General features: G+C 39.1%; 1 protein-coding gene across 7 annotated transcripts in view; it reads right to left on the bottom strand.

Annotated features, from left to right (window-relative positions):
* Positions 1–22,845, bottom strand: part of atm (ATM serine/threonine kinase) — a 128,666-nt gene that overhangs the window by 15,950 nt on the left and 89,871 nt on the right. For 4 of the 7 annotated variants that reach the window (XM_052025951.1, XM_052025950.1, XM_052025949.1 and 1 more), the window contains 10 exons: positions 22,277–22,429; positions 21,438–21,557; positions 20,863–21,068; positions 19,636–19,843; positions 17,853–17,966; positions 15,349–15,498; positions 11,761–11,899; positions 11,142–11,224; positions 8,194–8,334; positions 2,091–2,207 (listed from right to left, as the gene is read on the bottom strand). In XM_052025951.1, coding sequence (XP_051881911.1) covers positions 2,091–2,207; positions 8,194–8,334; positions 11,142–11,224; positions 11,761–11,899; positions 15,349–15,498; positions 17,853–17,966; positions 19,636–19,843; positions 20,863–21,068; positions 21,438–21,557; positions 22,277–22,429 — 1,431 coding nt within the window. Of the gene's footprint in view, positions 1–2,090; positions 2,208–8,193; positions 8,335–11,141; positions 11,225–11,760; positions 11,900–15,340; positions 15,499–17,852; positions 17,967–19,635; positions 19,844–20,862; positions 21,069–21,437; positions 21,558–22,276; positions 22,430–22,845 lie in introns of those variants that run through there. The other 3 variants (XM_052025953.1, XM_052025954.1, XR_007957130.1) reach the window with 3 other exon arrangements.

The following is a 22,845-nucleotide window of genomic DNA, read 5'->3' on the forward strand; positions in this document are numbered from 1 at the left end:
GGCCATGATTTCAGTACCTGTAGTCAAATGCTGAAGTCCTTAACTAACTTGGTGATAGGGGTCACTGTACACATCAAGTCACTCTGGGACTGAACTCTGCATGGAATGCAGTGGTAATGCTCTGGCATTTATACTGAGAAATCAGCTCTTGCATCCTCTGCCCGATTTACGAGCCCAAGTTTTCAATGGGGATTATAGGCATACAGGGAAGGAAAGGGAAAGACAAGGTCCTTTTCTTGAAAAACGTTAAAAATATTAAGCAAGGCCAAATTAATTATTTACACCTGTTCATTTACTTTGAAGTAATTAAAAAATACTTCTAACAATTATCCAGTTTACTTTTAGTAGTTGTGAAATGCTTCTGGACATCAGACACAATCAAAGACACTTAAAAACCACAACTCTGATAGCTGCCAAAGCTGGGGAGGTGGTTGTGCTAGTTGTCAAAATTTTAGGGCAGGGCTTCTGCAGAAGAACTGTTGGAGACCTTGTTGATGGAGTCCTGGTTGTTTCAAGCTAGCAAGGTAGACTTCCTGCTTCTTGATCAAATGAGTAGGGACATAGGGCTATGTCAATGAAATCTCATCAAATAATTAAGGGGCTTTCGTTCTCTTTCTGAAGGGCAAGTGTCTTGGGCTAGTTAGGTCCTAGTAGTGGCCTTTTTTACAAGTGCCAACACCATCACCTTCCAATGGCTCTATTACCTCCAGACAACAGACCTTCCATGCTCTGCACAATGGAACTCTCTTTTGTTGAATGGAAGTGCTGTTCAAGAACTTACTCCAGGATAGATGTGAACTGGAGAGGCTTTGGCCAAGGATTCCAATACTTTATCAGGAGATGGGCTTAAAAAACTTACATTGAAAAATACCAAGTTGTACACATTTAGTTTCTAAGAAGTTATGGTGGAGGAAAGATCAACCACTACATACAGGTTGTGCTTATATCAAAATGATCAGGATATTGACAATCTGATGAAGGACATACAGCTGAATAATCTCGATCATGAAGAACAATGCTCAAAAGTTTATTTTTCCTTTCACAAAAAACTCAAATGGGATAACCAAAAGGTGTGCATGCACTAATTAGCTGAATGCCCATCACCCAGTGGTGGGGGAAAAGGAGAGGACTGCATGAGAGGATGGAGTAGGGGGACTGGAGACTGCAGGCGGAGAAGTTGCAGAGATTAAGAGCTTGCCCCACCCCTTGTGACACTTGTGAGGGGTGGTGGGGTTGGAGGGGGTGAGGTTGAAGTCAAGAAGGAAATTTTCAAATTTGATGCACTGGGGAGCTCGCAAGAACAGGGTTAGGGAATGAAAATAATAGAGAAAAGAAGCAATCACAGTAGATATTCAGGCAATGATTGGCTAAGAAAGAATGGAACCAAATAAATTCTAATCAGCAACAGAGGTGTTGGAGGTGCAGGTAAAAATTGAGGGATTAAGTGCATTTTATTAAAAAGAGAGAAGGGATGTGAGGGCGTCTCTTAATAAGAGAAACTATGTAGAGTATCATCAAGCATAGATGCCAGGAAGGGGAAGTGTGAGCTCAGCAGTTTAATGGGAATGTGATTAAAGAAGCAGGACTAAGAGGCAAGATGACTTTAGAAAGGGATTTGGTGAGATGGACATAAAACTTGAGGATGAAATGGCATTTCTGGGAAGTGACTTGGTGGGTAAGGGGAAAGAGAAGGTGCACATACAAAAACAAGTTATATTTATAATAGTTTGTATTGTTTAATAAATAAATAAGAAGAGGAACCTAGGTGACTGAAGGCTCATTCATTAGTACTTACAATTCAATATCACCCAATGTGCCATTATTTGTGACTTCAAATCCCAGAAATCTGAGCACAAAACTCTCAGCTGATATTCCAGTGCAGACCAAGGAATTGCCACATTTAAACCAAGGCTATTCTGCTCACACAGGTAGATCCTATGACATTATTTAAAAGAGCAGGGAAGTTGATTGTGGTGCCCTGCATATACTTATTCTTCAAGCAACATCAATAAAGTCCTTTGGGATGTTCTGAGGCTGTGAAAGGTACTAAATAAGTGTACCTTCTTTATATCCACTTAAAATAGTTTTACCTTGTATGTGCGGATAGTCAGCTTTCTCTTTCTGGTTTCTGAATTCTTTTCCAAAAGTGTGTTACACATCTGAAAAACCTGCTGCATTACTGCATCTTGTCGCAGATCATCCCGACCCTGGAGAAAATAGGACCAATGCTTAAATACTAGGCTACAACACAATAGTCCACCTCTTGTACCTCTTTAACTGATCCTATAACATTTTGTATTATATAATGCTTTCAATGAAGGAAATCATCCCAATTGAGTCAAAGAGCAAAGAAACAGGCCCTTAGGCCCATGTAATTCCATTTTCCAACATTCAGCCCATGGCCTTCTACGTGTGCTTATCTAGATACTCATTTAATGTTACAGGAGTCTCTGCCTCCACCATCTCCTCAGTCAGTGTATTCCAGATTTCAACCACCCTCCTGGTGAAATTTTTTTTCCTCAAGTCTCTAAATCTCCTACCCTTACCTTAAACCCATGCTCTCTGGTTTACAGACACTTCTGCCAAGGAGGAAGATTTCTCATTATCTACCCCATCTATTCTGCTCATAATATTGTATAGTTCAATCAGGTTCCCCCTCAGTCTCCACTGCCCCAAGGAAAACAAACTCAGCCAATCCAGTCTCTCCTCACAGCTGAAATGCTCCATCCCACGCAACATCCTGGTGAACCTCCTCTGTACCCTCTCTGGTGCCATCACGTCCCTTCTATAGTGTGGTGACCTGATCTGCACAGTGTTCCAGCTGTGGCTTAACTAATGTTTGACATAGTTGTACCATAATCTCTTTGCTCTTAAATTCTATGCCCCAGATAATGAAGGGCAAATGTTTCAAATATCTTCTTAATCACCTTACCTACTTGTGCCATTGCCATCAGAGATATTTGGAATTGTACACCAAGGTCTCTCTGCTCCTTACTATTTCCCAAGGCTCTACCATTCACTGTGTATATCCTTGCTTTATTAGTCATCCCAACATGCATCTCTTCACATTTTTCAGAATTAAATTCCACTTGCTATTTCCCTGTCCAATTTATCAATATTGGTAATTGCCAATTGATTTATTATTGTCATATGTACCGAGATAAAGTGAAAAACTTTGTTTTGCATGTCATCTAGACAGATCATTCCTAACATAAGTACATCAAGATATTGCAAAGGGAAAAGCAATAATAGAATGCAGAATTATGGTGTTACAGTTTCAGAGAAAGTGCCGTGTGGGTAGACAAATAAGGTGCAAGGGCAACGATGAGCTAGATTGATAAATCAAGAGTTTATCTTTATCGTACAAGAGGTCCATTCAATAATCTTATTACAGCAGGATAGAAGCTGTCCTTGAGCCTGGTGGTGTGTGCTTTCAAGCTTTTGTATATTCTACCTGATGGAAGGAGGAAGAAAAGAAAATGACTGGGGTGGGAGGGGTACTTGATTATGTTAGCTGCTTTCCTGAGGCAGTGGGAAGTGTAGACAGTGTCAATGGAGGGGAAGCTGGTTTTCATGATAGACTGGGTGGGCTATGTTCACAACTCTCTGCAATTTCTTGTGGTCTTGGGCAGAGCAATTGCCATACTAAGCTGTGATGCATACCGATAGAATGGTCTCTATGGTGCGTCTATAAAAATTGGTAAGGGTCAATAGGGACATGCCAAATTTCCTTAGCCTTCTGAGGAAGTAGAGGTGCTGCTGTGCTTTCTTGGCCATAGTGTTTACATGGTGAGACCGGGACAAGCTATTGGTGATATTTACACCAAGGAACTTGAAGCTCTCAACCATCTCCACCTCAGCACCATTGATACATGCAGGGAAGTGTGCTCCATCTCGCTTCCTGAAGCTGATAACCAGCTCTTTTGTTTTGCACACATTGAGGGAAAGTTTGTTGTCTTGACACCATGCCACTAGGCTCTCTATCTACTTTCTGTACTCCATCTCATTATTTGATATCCGGCTCACTATGGTGGTATCATCTGCGAACTTGTAGATGGGGTTGGAGCAGAACCTGACCTCACAGTCATGAGTGTATAGGGAGAAAAGTAAGAGGCCGAGGACGTAGCCTTGCGGGTGCCACCAGTTTTGAGGATAATCATGGCGGAGGTGTTGCTGCCTGACCTTACTGATTGCGGTCCATTGGTCAGGAAGTCAAGGATCCATTGTTCTATACCTGAAGTCTGTTCTCCTCCCTATCAACAATACCACTAATTTTTGTGTCATGTGCAGACTTACTAATCATACCTCCAAGATTCACATCCAGATAGTTAATGCATATAACAAGTAATAACTGTGCCAGCACCAACCCCTGAAGCACACCACTGGACAAAGGCTTCCTATCACACAAAAAAACTTTAACCACCACTCTCTGCCTCATAAGACTAAATAGTTTCGGATGTAATTTGCCCTGGATTCCATTGATGCTTAAGTATACAGAGATGCAATTAAAAAAAGGCTGCCAAACCAAAGGAGGAGGGCAAATAAAAGCTTGGCCTAAAGGATAGATATTGACACAATGGAAAGAAAAGGGTACAAAGAGGGATGGCTAACGTGTAGTGAGGAGGGTGTAGAACATGTGGAATGGGACTTCGGCTACTGTAGGTAAAGGAAGAGATGATAGGCAATACATATATTGTTTAGAACATATGATCCTTCTCAGTTCTCTGCTGGATTCCTTCCTGAAAATTGTTATCATTTCTAAAATCTTTTCAAGTGCTTAAGCTCTCCAATGAAGTAGTTATCCTGCTATATTATGATCAGTTCAATTCATTCTCTAGGCTAGAAAATGGACTCATTTTACACATGGTTAGATGTTATTAATGATTACTTCAGGGTAAAAATGGGGGCACACAGAAAGTGGCCCAGCCAATTCAGTGTTTCACAGATACTCTGTGACAGAGGATTGGCTAATGTTTGCCTGCCTTTGACTTTTGCAGTTCACTCACAGGATTATACTGTGCAGATTTCAGAAATCAGACCACAATTAAAGGGTTTGCATTGTCATGTCAATGTCCAGCACAGAGCATCTGCCAGCTTTTCTTTCAATGGTCAACAATATGCAAAGCAATTCATCAGTTCTCCCTTCACTGTGAGTAGTCTCATTGTCCTGATCACTCCTAAACTGCAAGCTGCTTTCACTGGTCCATTGATTAGCTAATATTTCTTTGTGGGTTTGGGCCAATCACAGCACAGTAGTCAAATGAGCCAGATGTCCTCATGGTGCTTGTCCAGACACAGAGAGTGCTGCTTCCCTGCACCCCTACCACCCCCCGCCCCCACCCCCCAGTTTTCCTTAACCTCCATGGTGGCCGTTTCTGCAACTTTACTGTGGTCACCATGCGGAGAGTAGTTTAAGTGTTATTCACATCCCACCAGTCAGCATAGCATGACAAAGCAGCTGCAGACTCTGCATGTAGATCCCGAAGGGAAGCAGACAGCTTCCACTTTAGTGCATGAATATCTGTGCAGGAAGTCTTTCATGGATTTTTTTCCCCAATTTTATATATCTTTTTGAAAGGTCCGAGTAGGTGTCAGATTACACATATTTAGCACATCAAAAAAGGTGAAGACAATTTCTAGGCATTTTTACTTAAGATTTTTATGGTCATAGAGTGGTACAGAACAGAAATGGGCCCTTTGGCCAATCATATCTATGCTGATCTTTTTGCCCATCTTGACTAATCCCATTTGCCTGAATTAGGTCCATATCCTTCTATGTCTTGCCTATTTAAGTGTCTTCTAAATGCCTCATAAATGTAGTAATTGTATCTGATTCCAATACCTCCTCTGGTGGTGCATTCCAGATATCAACCCCTCTCTATGTAAAAAAACTTACCTCCAAGATCCCCTTTAAATATCCTGCCTCTCATCTTTAAGCTATGCCCTCTTGCTTTTGAAACCTCTAACATGGGGAAAATAATTTTGATTACCTACCCTATATATGTTTCTCATAATCTTATATATCTCCATCAGGTCACTCCTCAGCCTCATTCACTCCAGGGAAAACAAGCCCAGCCTAACCAATCTCTCTCCATAACCAAAGTCCTCCAATCCAGGCAATATCCTGGGAGTCCCCTCTGCATTTTCTCCAGTGCAATCACATCCTTCCTAACTGTTGCAAACAGGCACACAATGCTCCAAGTGTAGCCTAATCAGTGTTTTGTGAAGTTGTAACATCAATAACATCCCAACTCTTACATTCTATGCCTCAATCTATGAAGGCAAGCATGCCATTCACCTTCTTCATCACCCTATCCACCCTTGGACCCCTAGATTTCTCTGTTCATCAACATTCCCTAGTGGCCTATCACTTACTGTACGTGTCTTATCCCTATTTCACTTCCTAAAGTGTATCACCTCATACTGGCCAGAATTAAATTCCATATGCCAATGTTCCGCCCAACTTTCCAACTGACCTATATCCTGCTATAGCCTTAGACAACCTTCCTCACTATTCACACCATCACCAACTTTCATGTCATCCGCAGACTTACTAATCATCCCTCCTACATTCACATAGTTAACATATATATCAAAAACTGGAAAGGTCTCAGCACCGATTCCTTTGGTACATCACCGGTCACAGATTTCCAATTAGAAAAACATCCTTCCACCATCACCCCCTGTTCCTTATCACCAATCCAATTTTGGATTAAGTTAGACAATTGGTGCCAAAGGACAATTGTGTCTTGGGATCAAAGTCTCATCACAATGTTCCCCATTAAGATTTTGAGCCATTTCATCTAATGGCTATATGTTTCCAACATTTATAGGCTTAATTCTAACAACATTTGAGAACTAGCCTTACAGACTGTGAGGAGAAAGGCTGCTTCCTGCATTCAGGACCCAAAAGTTGCAAGTAAGTAAACTTTAAGAAATCATAGAGTGATGGAGTTGTATGGCATAGAAAAAAGCCGTTCAGCCTACCTTATCTATGCTGACCATCATGCCTATCTATACTAATCCTACTTGCCTGCATTAATTCCATATCCCTCTATGCTTTGCTCATTCAAGTTCCTCTCCAGATGCCTCTTAAATGTTGCTACTGTCCCTGCCTCTTCAGGCAGCTCATTCCAGATACTAACTAGTCTGTGTGAAACAATTTACCCCTCAAATCCCCCTCAAACCTTCTCCCTCTAGTTTTAGACAGTCCTGCCATGGGAAACAGACTCTGGCTATATCTACCATATTCGTGCCTCTCATAAGCTTATGTACCTTTATCACATCACCTCTCAGCCTCCTTTGCTCCAGGGAATCATGGAAACATGATGAATATTGAGAATAGCATCCTTTGAATAGAGATGTAAAGCATCTGCACACTTAAAATAATTTTTATACACATTTATAGCAATTTTTATGTCTTTGTACTGTACTGCTGCCGCAAAACAACAAATCACTTCATGTAAGTCAGTGATAATAAACCTGATTCTTATTCCGATTCATTCCAGGGCCAATTGGACTCTCCAATGTAGCACCAGGCATTTATGTCAACATAGCCAGTTTTATTTTTTCCATGGATGGAAAAATGTTTTGCTTTAGGTAAAGTTATAAAGCATAAAAGAATGCTCACTTAGACCAAGTTATGGGAAAGCATAATACATGTCTACAGCTAAGAAACCTTCTAGCTGATTTTAACATTAGAATTGATTTGTTTTCTGCTTGCAACCAGCCATTTTCAGAGGCTGGCTGGCTTCAGGGTGGGAGTGCCTGGAGTAGAAGGATGCAATCAAGGATCTCTGGAGACCAGTTTCAGCCAGTGCTGTGGAGAAGGACTTATCTCAATCTGGTAGTTGTAGTCTGCCCAGCTTCCAGAGCCCTAGGAAGTCCACCCTGTACCAGTTAAGCATAAATGGCTCACAAAGCTGAGGAACTGAGCTTCATTTAAACAATATAATTTCTGACCTGCTTCTCCAGTGCAGGTAACTCAACTGACTCAGAACCTGATGTAATTAAACCGAAAATTAATGCACATAAGATAAGCTTGGGGCAAGTTTCAATTTTACCACACCAGCTCCAACCTACACACAATAAACAGCCCTTGACGCACTCCTACCCATCATATGCTGGGGTTGCTGGTTCAACAGCAATTAATTTCACAAACAAAATTTCTTCTTCCCCTCAACTGAAAATTACCTTGACTAGCTGCCTTCTCTCTTTCCCATCAGACCCCACACAATCAATGATTTTTGGAAGGTTCACTCCTCCTGCTAATCGAAACTGAGACTTGAATGATTTCACAGTTATCAGATTTTCATACTTTCCAGATGGGTCAACCTGAAAGCAGAACAATAAGTTATAAATTAGTATGGCAAATCCACAAAAATTATTTGTTTGATGTGGGCTACTCCAAAGCACTTGGGGCTCCTCTCAAAATACGTTCAACTCCAAATTGATATATCTTTCCCAGTAAGACTCAATCAATTTTCTTCATTTATTTTTGTGGGTTCTAGGCATCACTGGCAAGATCAGCATTTCTTGTCCATCCCTAATTGTCCTTCAGAAAGTGATGGTGGCTGCCTTTTTGAAATTCTGCAACCATTCCAGTAAAGGCACCCCCACAATTCTGTTGTGTAGGGCACTTTACATCCAATTATCGTGATGGCAGAACTATATACTTATAAACAAGTCAGTCTTTGACAGATAGTGGTGTTTTCATGAACCTGCTTCCTTTATCTTTCTCACTAGTGGAGATCATGGATCTGGGAAGTGAAGTCAAAGTAGCCTCGGTAAATAATTACAGAACATTTTGTGGAACTTCTGTGACACAAATGGTACTTGGTACTTATCAGCTCATGCTTGAATGTTCTGCTACTTGCAGGTGTGGAATGCTTCATTTGTAAAGAGTTGCAAATGGAATTGAACATTATGCAATCTTCAATGAACATCCCCAACCAGACCTTATGGAGGAAGGAAGCTCACTGATAAAGCAGTTAAAGAAGGTTAGGTCTTTAAGAACTCATGCAATGATGTCCTGGACCGATTAACCTCTAGCAAGTACAACCATCTTCCTTTGTGCAATGGTATTACACTAACTAATAGAGTGTTTTCCCTTTGTGTCCATTGACTTTAATATTTTGAGGCTGTCTTGATGCCACATTCAGTCAAATGCTGTCTTGACATCAAGGACAATCACTCTCAACTCACTACTGGAAATCAGCTCTTTGCTCTATTCTTGGACCAAATCTACAATAAGGTACAGAGACAATAGGCCCTACCAAGACACGAACTGAACAATGGTGAGTAGGTGACCCTAGAGAGCAACGTTGACAACTCCTTCCATCACTTGACAGGAGACTGATTGTACAATAGCTAGCTGAATTGGATACGTCCTGCTTTTTGTGGACAAAAGAAAGTTGGGTTATTTTCCACATTGTTGGGTGAATGCCAGTGTTCTGGAGTATAGGTCTTCAGCACTATAGCTGAGATTTTGTTTGTCTCATAACCTCTTCTGTTTCCAGTGCTCAGTCCTTTCTTAACATGCCACGAGTGAAACAAATTGGCTGAATGGGTTCCATGATGGGGGGGAAGCTCAGAAGGAAGTAATGATGCAACGACCATCTGGCAAAATTGTTTGAAGCTGGCTGGAAATGCTTTAAATGTTTCAACTACAGGTCCTCCCCAGGTTATGAAGCCCAACTTATAGATGGCCCATACATAAAAATGAGCATTTGGGAGACTGGTGGGATGGATTTGCTGGCTGCTGAGGAGCTTAAGGTATCTTCTGTTGGGTGGGAACAGGGCATTTCTGTGTGCCTTCTCTCCCCACCTCCCTATCCGTTCCCCGCCCTGAGGCACAACAATCGGGTGCTGGGTCGAGCTGAGCAGAGCTAGGAGCGCTGAGCAGGCTCACTTGCACTGAGTCAGTGAGACTGGCTGATGACTGCCCTTCCCACACCTGCTCACTCTCCCATCATGGCTGTTTTCCTCTCCCACACACTGTATTTCTTCATTTCCAAATTATGAACAGTTTGTTTATGAACTATTCTCAGGGACGGAACCTTGTTGTAACCTGGGGACTGCCTGTATACCGTTCTGACGACATGGGTCACTGTCACTTTCTCAAGGATAAATAGGGTTAGCCAATAAGTGCCAGTTTTGACTCCTAAAGAATAAAACAACTGAGCATAAAACATATGGTAATAGTCCAAAGGAGTGTTGGAATGTCTTAAATGCCGCCTTTTGGATGAGATGTTAAAAGTGGGACTTCCTCTGCTTTCCCAAAGGAGAGCAAGAGAGTTATTTTTAGTGTCCTGGCCAATATTTATCTTTCATTCCACATCTCTATTGGGTCATTATCACAACAGCTCAGTTTTCCCTTGGTTACTGTCAGGAGGTTTAGGATACCCATTTAAGCATGAACGAAAGCAGCAGTCCCTGACTTCCTGAACGATCCTTGCCACTGTCATTCTAACTGTGCTCTTAGACTGAACTCCTCAAGGAATCCAGCACTGGAACGCTGGCTTGCTTGGAAATGTGCTACTGAATCTGCGTTCATTTTAACAGTAATAAATTTTAATGGTCTTTGAAAGTTTTGGAGTCTTGTGAATGTCAGAGATAGTTTTGAGAGCTGGTGAGCATGGGGATACAGTTTAGCAAGGCTTGCCATTTAAAGACCAAAGGATTTGCACTTCACAATGCCTTAGGTCAGAGCTAGCTTCGTGAAGGAAATTGCCTATGGAAATTTACTCCAGGTAAGTGAAAGGCCAACAGGTGGCTTCACTAGAGAGCAGACCAAATAGAAGGATATTTTCAAGAGGCAAAGGTAACTCAAAATACTTTGCACTACTCTCATATTTTGTTCAATGGGATATCTTAAAAGAGACTTAGAAACAAAGCAATCCTTCCACTAACTACAAAATGCTGTAAAGAAATCAAGACAGGGAAAAATCTACACTGCACCTCTAATTAGAATCTGTTTTAAAATCAAACTGTGGCTTATTGGTTTAATATAGCAAGATGAAATCTTTAAAAAATCCTTCTATTCTAGTTCAATTATTGTGCAAACCAGGAGAGAGAAAAACTTACATGGACGGACTACACCTCCACAAATTGTAGGGCAGGATCATCATTAATGAGCTTACCTTGATTTCCATGGTTGGAATAACAACTTCATCAAGATCCTTTATTTTAGTGATAGGCTGTGTTGCAGGAATTTCAATGGCTTCTATAATTGGAGAATAAATCAAAAAGATATTGTTGTACAGAAGTAATTAAATCATTTTGAAGTAAACAACTGAGAAAGATTAGGAATGCAGGAAAAAACAATGTGAAAAGTGTCAGGCCAAATCCTTCCAATATTTTGTTTAACCAGCAAAATCACCAAAGATTTATCTAAGGATCTCCCCTATTCCTTCTCCTAAACAGGTAGCCCAAATAACTTGACCAATGTAAGAATGCTTTTAGGAAGTGAAAGTATCTAAATGTGCCATGCATCCAACTCTCTTACAATACTGGGGGGTGGGGGGCGAGCAGTGTGGTGGTTTTGTCATATGTAAGAAACCATAATACTGAGGAAAGGAACAATAAAAGAAGCAAAATCAGCCTGATTGGAATGTATGACAAATCACTTTTGAAACTCATATTGAGCTTCTGGAAAAGCAATTTTTCTCTTTCCTATTGTTGGCTTCTGCAAATACTTTTAAACCACGTATGGAACTTGGGTTGGCAACTAACGAACTGAAGAATTTGATGAATACTTACTTCTTTCCATTTTCCATTTACTTGCATCCATATTTGCAAGTGTGATTAAGGCATCACATAATCTCTCAATGTCCTTAATCATTTTAGCTTTAGATTTTTGGATTGTATTTATTATATTTCTGGCAGCATCCATTCTCTCCTAAAGCAGTAACATAACATTGTTAAGATGATCCGAAAGGATTTCAAACATAGCAATGAAATATCATTTTTCTTGCAAATGTGAAAGAGACCCTATACTCTCAAATAAAAATATTTGATCCCCTTTCAATAACTTTCCAACTTAGAGGAACGGAGTTGACGACATAATATTGCTCTGTTTCTACCGAGAAATTTTAGCCCAGTTTTTTTTTGTTGTTTTTTTTTGAAATTTTTTTTGTTTAGTTTAGTTTATATTGTTTACAATTTTTCTTATTGATTTAAAAAAAATTTATATAATAAATCTTTTTTCTTTTTATATATTATATTCATTTACTAAGAGATCATTGGAGCTACAGATTTTTTTATATTTTGTTGTTCTTTATGACTACCTATGCTATGATTGTTATTCTGATCTCTTTGTATTACATGTATAAATATTGATGCTATATATCAATCTGTATTAATTTGAAAACTAATAAAAAGATTGAAAAAGAAAAAAATATTCAATTCAGAATCAGTACTTTCTTTCTGAAAAGATAACTTTTACACATTTTACTGTGGGGAGGGAAGGGATGTGGAAAGCATCCAGATACCAGTCCCACATCAAAACACTGCTCTATAAAGTTATCAATGAAGGAAGGTGTGGCATGACAACATGTGGAATGTGCATCCTGTTCCACGTACAAAGTTGTGGACACTTCCAGACATCTGGGGTCAATCTGGTGCATTATGAAGCTGAGGACTTCCTGGATAACACACTTAGAGAAGTGGTCACACAGCAGGTTAAGTATGTGTAGGCAGAGAAGGAATGGGTGACCACCAGGCAGAAAAAGAGGAGCAGGCAGGTAGTCCAGGAATTCATGGAATAGAAGTAGAGCAAATTTGGGTGAAGCTAAGAAGCAGGAGACAGAAGACATTGATGATATAGGCCTCTGAATAGTAGTTGTGATATCAACATTATATGAATAAGGAGGTGCAAGTAATAGTGGGGATAGAGTAATCAGAGGGGGCTTTAAATTAAATGTAGACTGGACAAATGAAGTTATACTAATAAAATAGAGGATGAATTCTTGGAGCTTTTACAGAATGTATTTCCAGATCAGTATGTGCAGAACAGACCTGTGTTCAGGTTATTTTAAATCTAGCTCTATGCAACAAGAAAGGGTTAACTAATAATCTTGTTATAAAGCAGCTCCTAGGAAAAAGTAAACAATATGATAGAATTTTACACTAAGTTTTGAATTGATATAGTTCAATCTGAAAGCAGTGTTTTCAATTAAACAAAGGAAACTATGAAAGTATTAGGGGCACATTGGTTGTGATAGATTGGGAAACTCTTTAAAGAGTACTGCAGTGGACAGTCAATGGCTAGTATTTAAAGAAAAAACTTAATAATTTACAACAAATAACGCAAAAAGGCACAACAGGTAAAGCGATTCAAACATGGATTATAGGGGGAATTAAAGATAGTATTAAATCTAAAGAAACAGCTTGTAGAGTTGCCAGATTGTGCAGTGCATCCGAGGATTGGGAGCATTCTAAAATTCACTAGAGAATGATAAAGAGATCGATAAAAGAAAAATAGAATATGAAAGTAAACTAGTGACAAACATTAGAATACACTGTTAGAGCTTCTACGGGCATGTATGAGCTTATATAGATGCATTTGCTATAGAGGGAATGCACAAAGATTCACCAAACTGGTACCTCCATTCTTTGGCTTTTAGAAGACTGATAGGTGACTTTATTGAAAAGCAAAATTTTTAGAGGGTTTGATAGGGTTTGGAGCTTGGAGTCAGAGATTACAAACAAGGGGTAGACCATTTGATTCTGAAATGCAGAGAAATTTCTTGACTCAAAGGGTAGTGAATCTTTGGAATTCTCTACTGCAGATGGCTGTGAAGGCTTAGTGATTCATTACATTCAAATCAGAGATCAATAGATTTCTTGATATTAGAGGAATCAAGGAATATGGGGAAAGGGCAAGAAGATGGTGATGAGGTAGATCTGGGAAATAGGCTGCACCTACTTCTATCTCAAACATTCTGAAAAGTGGAAGACAAGTGAGAGCAAATGATCTACATCCTAGAAGTTTGAAAGAGATGGCTACAGCGATAATGGATGCTCTGATTATAATCTTCGAATATTCTACAGATTTTGGAATGATTGCTGCAGATTGAAGCAAAAGTGATCTCACTATTTAAGAAAGGAGGAAGGGAGAAAGCAGGGAATTACCTGCCTTGTTAGCCTGGTTTCAGTGGTTGGGAAACTGCTGGAATCTATAACAGAGGAAGTGATGTTCAGACACTTCAAAAATAACAGCATGATTGAGCAGAGTCAACATGGATTTATTAAAGAGAAATGATATTTTACAAATATATTGGGGTTCTTTGAAGATGTTTCTCAAAAGTAGATGAGGGGGAATTAGTGTATTTGGATTTTTAGTATGCAACTGATATGGTTCCACACAGAAGTCTGGTGACCAAGTTGAGAGCACACGGAATGAGGGGCAATATACTTGGACAGACTGAATGTTGGTTAAGAGATTAAAAAACAAAGAGTAGAAAGAAACAGGCCTTTCTCAAGTTGGCAGGCTGCGACAGTGGGATACCACCAGGATCATGGTTTGGGCCCCAGTTATTCATGATCTATGCTGACAATTTAGCTGAGGCACCAAACATAATATTTTCAAGTTTATGGATGAAACAAATCTAATTGGGAATGTGAGCAGTGATGAGGATGCAAAGAGGCTTCAATGGTATATAATGAGTGGCAATGAAGTAAGTAGGGAAAAATCTGAGGTGGAAGAAACGAAAATGCCGAGTATTTTTTGAATATTGAAAGATTGGGAAATGTTGATATTTAAAGATGTATGCAAATTACTGAGAGCTAATATGAGGGAAGCTGCAGGTAAATTAGGAAAGCAAATGATGTGTTGGTCTTTATCGCAAAAAACATTATTCCTTAAACAACATCACCCAAATGGTCAATCAGTGGTCCCATGCTATGTAAAACTTGCCTGCTGTTTTCACCAAGAAAGAAGAATAACTAAGTTGAAAACTAATTCACTGGCTATGGAACAATGGGATGTCCTGAAGACACAAAATATCCCTATACATTCAACTCTTTCTTCTTTTTCTTCTGTCAAGATCACTGTAGCTTTTTGGGCACCATCTAACAGTGATACTTGGAGTACGGTGGGAAGAAGCATAGCTTCCAATGACAGTTCTAACCACCTAGATATTATGGATGGGTAATCAGTTCTGTCATAGAGTCATACAGCATGGAAACAGGCCCTTTGGCCCAAATTGTCCATGCCAACTGTGTTCCTCAGCGAGTTTATTGCTGTCATAGAGCATTAAGGATTTGCTTAATTTAGGCAAAAGATTGTACAATCTACAACAGAAGGGTCATTTGGTTCTGATTATTCATCTTAATTTACCAACAAACCTGATCCAAGTGAGGCATCTCCTTTTTTACATGTTTTCCCCTCCTCAACATATCAGATTTTCCTAGAATGTCATCTTTGTTTGCATTGGATAAGGCCAAAATGATAAACAGTGTGTGATGAGGATGATCCAATGACGTTTTTTCAATTAGCTGTAAGATATTAACAAAGCAAAATTATAAGCATACATCGTTATTTATGAAGGAAACAGATACATTTGTGCCTTTAAAAAGAATTCAATATGTTCCACTCTTTTAAAACAAATAAAGCTATCTATAAAAGGAATAGAGCTATCTGTTCCTTTGTCTTTTTATAAAAACAGTTCTACTGTCCTTCTTGCACTTTCTCTGAATCCCAACTACCAATTTTCTCCCCAACAATCTACTAATGTAAGTACGGATGGCAGGATTGAAGTTCAACATCATTGTTTGTGATATATATAAATGACATGGACAAAAATGTACATGGGCTGGTTAGTAAGTTTGCAGATGACATAAAAATTGATGGAGGTGTGGATAGTGAAGAAGGTTGTCAAAGGACACAGCAGGATATAAATCAATTGCAGATATGGACAGAGAAATGGCAGATGGAATTTAATCTGCGCAAGTGAGGTGTTGCACTTTGGGAGGTCAACTGTAAGGGGAAAGTAAACCATGAATAGCAGGACCCTAGGGAGCATTGTTATGTAGAGGGATCTTGGGGTCCAAGTCCACAGCTCCCCGAAAGTAGCAACACAAGCAGATAAGGTGGTAAAGGCGGTTTATGGCATGCTTACCTTCATCGGTCGGGGCATTGAGTATAAGAGTCAGAAAGTCACGTTACAGCTGAATAAAACTTTGGTTAGGCTTCATTTGCAGTATTGCGTACAGTTCTGGTTGCCCCATTACAGGAAGGATCTGGAGGCTTTGGAGAGGGTGCAGAAGTGGTTTACCAGGATGCTGCCTGGACTAGAGTATTAGCTATAAGGAGAGGTTGGACAAACCTGAATTGTTTTCTCTGGCGTCAGAGGCTGAGGGGAGACTGAAAAGAGATTTACAAAATTCTGAGAGGCATAGATAGGGTCGAAATGTCAAATACCAGAGGACATGCATTTAAAGTGAGAGGTGGATAGTTTAAAGAAGATGTGCAGGGGAAGATTTTTTACACAGAGCAGTAGGTGCCTGCAACAGGCTGCCAGAGAGTCATAGAGAAATACAGCAAGGATACAGACCTTTCGGCCCAACAAGTCCATGCTGACCACGTTGTCCTCCAAGCTAGTCCCAATTTCCTGCGTTTGGCCCATATCCCTCCAGGTCCCCCCCACCCCCCCTCCGTGTACCTATCCAAGTGCTTCTTAAATGATACTATTGTACTTGCCTCAACCACTTCCTCTGGCAGCTCATTCCATATACTCACCACCATCTGGATAAAAAATTTGCCCCTCAGGTCCCTTTTAAATCTTTCCCCTCTCACCCTAAACCTATGCCCCCTAGTTTTGGACTCCACTACCCTGGGGAAAAGACTGTTTACCGTCCACCTTATCTATCCCTCTGATAATGTTAAACACTTCTATAAGGTCACCCGCCCCCCCCCCCCCCCCCCATTTTCCGACATTCCAAGGAATAAAGACCTAGTCAGCCAATCTCTTCCTATAATTCAGGCCCTGTAGTCCTGGCAATGTCCTCGTAAATCTTTTCTGCACTCTTTCCAGTTTAACCATGTCTTTCCTATAACAGGGTGACCAAAACTGCACACAGTACTCCAAGTGCAGCCTAACTAACGGCTTATACAACAGCAACATAATGTCCCAACTCCTATACTCACTACCCTGACTGATGAAGGCCAGCATGCTAAACTTTTTCACCACCCTGTCTACCTGTGACGTTGCTTTCAATGAAGTATGCACTTGTACCCTAGGTCCCTCTGTTCCATTACACTACCTAGTGCCCTATGATTCATAAGTCCTGTGCTGGTTTGACTTTCCAAAATGCATCACCTCACACTTATCTGTATTGAAATCCATTTACCACTTCTCAGCCCACTTCCCTAACTGATCAAGATAAAGAGGGGCACCTGAATTTGAACTGGGGACGCCTTGAGGGGGGTCTCTTCAGCTAGGGGTGCTGGTGGAAGCAGATACGATAGTGGCATTTCAGAGGCATCTTGATAGACACATGAACATGCAGGGAATGGAGGGATATGAATCATGCATAGGCAGATAAGCTTAGTTTAATTTGGCATCATGGTTGGCACAGACATCATGGGACAAAGGGCCTGTTCCTGTGCTGTACTGTTCCATGTTCTATCTCATTTTTTAATATGTTCCCCCCTTTCAACACTTTAGGTTTCCCTAGAATGTTATCCTTGCTTTATTATATAGGGCTAAAATAATAAACAGTGTCCATAAATCTGTTAGAAATGCATCTATCTGCCAGAGAGAAGAATCATACTCAAAGATTTTGTATATTCCTGCACATATTTTTTGGCCACAGTTGCATTATGTTGTGTGCTTTCAAAACTGGAGTACCTTGTTTAATACTTCATGAAATCTTTGCCCTCCTGCCATCTTTGTTCCCATTCGAGCAGCCAGCTGGTACATTAAAGGTAAAAACTTGTAAGATGGAATCTTTTCTACACCTTTCTGTTAAAACAGAAAGCCAAAGAAAGAAGGAATTTTTTTTTAGCTCTTTCTTTCTGCAACACAAACCTGTATTTGGACAAAAATGTTACTCTAGATTTTGGTATAGATTTTATTTATTTGCTTAAAACAGATGCTTATATCACTGTATCTTTTGTTAAGTGAAATGGTTCAGTTCAGTAGAAGTGTTAACACATATCCTGTTCAATAAGTTTTTTTTTGTAAGCGTCTTGTTTCTACTAACTTTCTTTCCTAGGAAGGTAAACTTTACTAAGGAGATTAAGTGGACCAAGTCATAAGAAAATGTATGGTTTTTCAGTTCAAATGGTTCAAAGCTTTCTTATATTCTTAACTAGCTGTGCACAGAATATTCAAATAACCAATACTGGCAATACAATGAGGATTAATTACGGCTATGTTAAGTTCAAATTATCAAACATAATTTTTCAGTAAGATCAATTAAAAATGTCTCCCCTGAGAGTAGTGCATTAAAAATAAGGGTATATATCACTTTAGCAGGCAAGGTACTATCCTCAAAACTGATCACTGTGCAGACAAATGGTTCCATAGTAAAACAAAAGCAGAATACTGCAAATGAAGACAAAAACAAAAATGGAAATCGTTGGAAATACTCAGCAGCCAGCAGCATCCATTGAGAGAAAAAAAAGAAAACATTACACATCAATGACCTTTCACAACATAAGAAAATAGGAGTAGGCCATCAGGCCCTTCAAGCCTGCTCTGCCATTCAATATGATCATGGCTGATTTATGATGGCCTCAACTCCTCTTCTGTGCCTTTTCTCCATACCCCTCTTTTCCTCAATCTATCAAATATTTATCCACCTCCATTTTAAACACTTCTACAATTACACATATACCCAATCATAATCCTGATGAAAGATCATTAACCTGAAACATAAACCCTGTTTCTCTCACCACAGTTTCTGCCTGAACTGCTAAGAATTTCCAGCATTTTATATCTTTATTTTAAATATATGCCTGGTAAATGTTGACATCCAGAGTTAGATTTACTATCTTTTAATAGGTTAAACCACTGACTTAGAAAGGAATGGTAAATCTAACCTGTTTCTTTACTGATTTTCAGCCCACATGAGCTCTTGGGTTAGTACTATAACATGAATCTTCCCCTCATTGACAGCAGTTACAAGAATATGGGAAATCTAGTTTATGAAAAGCAAATACCAACATGGCGTATGAACAGATGCCTACATAAAGAAAGTCAATATTATGTTGGTTAACATTCCCTAACTTAAAAGTTAAAATGTAACACGGCTGAATAACTTAAATTGTCGAGGATCCATATACCATTCTGACTGGTATCCAATGGCTTCTGCCGGATAGTTTAGGTATGTGGTTCAAGGGTGGAAACAGAAATGATTTACTCTCCTGGCCCCTCATCAAATAAATTTGCCTACACCCAGTGCTGATATATGAACATTCACACAAAAAAGAGGCCACTTGGGTAAGGTATTGGAGAGTTGTCAACAAAGATAATGTTCAGAAGAGGAAATTGGAAGATATAAATCATGGAAGAGGTCTACAAACTATTTAATATGAAATGAAGAACAGAAATACTACATTTTCTGGAAATATTCTTTCTAACTTGAAACAACTTGTGATCAGAGCACTGCATAATCACCAAATATTACCTTCATCATTTCGTTTACTTCTGGAACACCCGAATTTTCAAGCCACAAGGAACAGAGTCTAAAGATGCGCATGTCGTGTTCTTCACCACTCTGCAAGCAGTTGATGTAGTTTTCCACCGCTTTACACAGAAACTGCTTACGATCCTCTTGCAATGCACACATTGCTTGTTCATCTAATTCACATTCCCGCTGAACCTTTACTACATATCTAGTCAACAGAATATATTTAGAATATGTCAAAATCCACTGAGGAAAGTTATTTTCTTCCAACCTTTCAGTTTTATTTCACACATTTCATTTTGTTCCAATCACATAATATTATACATGCAGAATAGCCAATGCCAGAGAATTCCAGCAACACACGTCCCTGTGGCTCCTCTTCCCTCTCCAGTAGAGAAAATCATAACTACTTATCTGTTACTCAATGCCTCCACATTTTAACTTTACTTAACTAACTTTAGATAAGTAATGTCCAGTTTCTACTCCTATCTTAGAACAGTCATTGAATCAGACTTATTAGGGTGCTTATGGAACCTTTCTAACTTATTTTGATGGATCAGCTCTGCTACAGGAGGGGAGACCTACATAATTATTAATGCTTTGTCAGCTAATGTAAAAGTAAAAAAGTAAAAGTTGAGTTTATTGTCATATGCACAACTACATGTATGCACAGGTGCAGTGAAAAACTTATTTGCAACAGCATCACAGGTGCATAGCATTAGAGACACAACATTCAAAAGAACAACATTAAATTATACCAAATTTTACAAGGAAGGACACAATTAGAACAAAAAAAAAACAAAGTTGATTGTATTGCAAAGTAGTCATAGTGTTGCTATACCACTCTGAATGGAGTATGGTTTGCACTGAATTAGTTAATACATCTTAATATAACTCACTGATGGGCAGCTGTGGTTTTAGAAAACTAGGCAACAAGTAAAACTACAATTTCTATAGGCATCATTCAACTTCTTAATAAATTGATAATCTAGCAATGAAATGAAGAAGGTACAATGCTGTTCAATGCAATGTTTAGAATATGAAGTCCAATAATATAGAAGAGACCATGCCTCTTCATTGGAGAGCACAAAATGATCAAAAAGGATAATGGTAATGCAGTCACAAAGTTTAAATTTACTGTGTTTAAACATGGAAGATTATAAATGGCACTATATCGTTAAGTATGCACACAAATTATTTTCATGATAAAGTTTTATACCTGCTTACCTGTTGGTTTGAAATTTATGTTCCTTGATCAAATGGATTTCTGCTTTGGCATTCTTGAGAAGTGCACGCTTGTTTTCAAACTCGGATGACTTCATGTAATTATCGATACTCTGATACTGTGCATCTGAGAACCTTGCCAAGGATAAGAATGCTTCCATCTTCCCACTGTGAACTATGCTCTTATGTTCAATGCTAAGAGTCACAGCCTGAAAGGACAAACAACAATTGTCCAACACTAATGCCAGTTACATTTGTAGAGAAGGCTGTAGAGATGATTAATGACTTTACTAAATATTGCATTTAATAGATTAAGGAAGCCCCCTTGGATGATTCTGACATCATTTTAGGAATTTGCATTCAGAAATGGAGATATCAAAAATAATGCGATGCCTTATTATCATAATATCTCATGAAATTCATGTTACTGATCTAGGTATTTATAACATGAATCTAAGAGCAATACTCTTTTACTATATATAGTAATTGCCATTTATTTTGATTGAAAGTAAGAAGGCCAATGTTTCCCAAATAGGTCAGTGCAATATACAAGTCGTTGTTCATTTACCCCTTCTTACTTTTTCTAAGTACTCCTGCATGATGGTGCCAGGACTTTCTAAACATGTTTCTGCCAACCAGTTTCCACAGAGTCTTAGGCATTCGATATAGAGTGGAACTAATTCTTTGTTGTCTGTTACCTAAGGAGATAAAAGTAGAAGAGCAAGTGGAAAAATGATAAAGCATCAGGATTACAAAATTGAGACCACAGGTGAATGCTGAGGAAAAGATCAAATGACAGGGTCTATCAGCTTGGCTTTATCATATTACTCCAACATTGCTGAAAATCTTTTCATTCCCTACACAACAATAACTCTGAAAATAATTTCAAAAATGGAGGAGCATAGACTAACTGTAATGTTTTTCTGAGTTTTTGGTTATCCTGAAAAACCACTGATGCAGGCAGAGTAAGAGAGCCTTCTCCAATTCTAATCCAAAATTAGTGTTCAGGACAACAGAAAAAGATGTTTTCCTTTTGTAAGGAAAAATTTGATTTTTGTTTGGTTCACTTAAACTCAATGCCTGTTCTAGTCATTGCATTAAAAACACATTATCAAAAGGCAATACAACTGGCACACTGTCCTTCAATGATGTCTGCAAGTACCTGTATGCTAACCTTGCCCTCAATAAATATTAACTGTTTGCCTTGAATTTCCATTAATTTGTGTTTTGTTTGCATTCACCAAATATGTTGCAGTCACTGCAATATTAGGTTAACTTTGGTAATCTTTCAAGGAAAGACGAAGGGATCAATATTTAGTTCATATTTAGATCAAAATCATTGTCACCTACTTTTACTAATTTCAATCAAAATATTTTGAGACTTTTTGGTTGGATAATTTGAGCCTAATGAACATACCTCTAGCTTGTCAATCATTTGTTTGAGAATATCAAGAGAAAGACTCTGCTCCTGTTTATCCCAAAAGACTTGAGCCTCTTCTAGCTGCCAGGTAGAAACACCAAACCCAACTGGATTGTGCTGCTTGATTTGAAAGATGGCTTTCTCTGCCAGCTGAAACCAAATTTTATAAGATCTTTATTAGTCACGTGTACATTGAAACACACTGAAATACATCTTTTCTGTAGAGTGTTCTGGGGGAAGCCTGCAAGTATTGCCACTCTTCCAGCGCCAATATAGCATGCCCACAACTTCCTAACTCATACGTCTTTGGAATGTGGGAGGAAACCAGAGCACCCGGAGGAAACCCATGCAGACACGAGGAGAACATACAAACTCCTTACAGACAGTGGCTGGAATTGAAATACGGACAAATTGGAAATATTTAGTGTAATAGCATTTAAAGACAGCCTGACATCAATACAAAACCAGTTTTCTCTTGATACAGTAATAAAGTTCAAAAATATACATATAAATCGCACACTGCTTTCAATTTAAAAAGATAGCCAACCTATTATCATCTCAATAGC

Source organism: Pristis pectinata, chromosome 11 (assembly GCF_009764475.1).
Source record: "Pristis pectinata isolate sPriPec2 chromosome 11, sPriPec2.1.pri, whole genome shotgun sequence".
Taxonomy (NCBI): Eukaryota; Metazoa; Chordata; class Chondrichthyes; order Rhinopristiformes; family Pristidae; genus Pristis; species Pristis pectinata.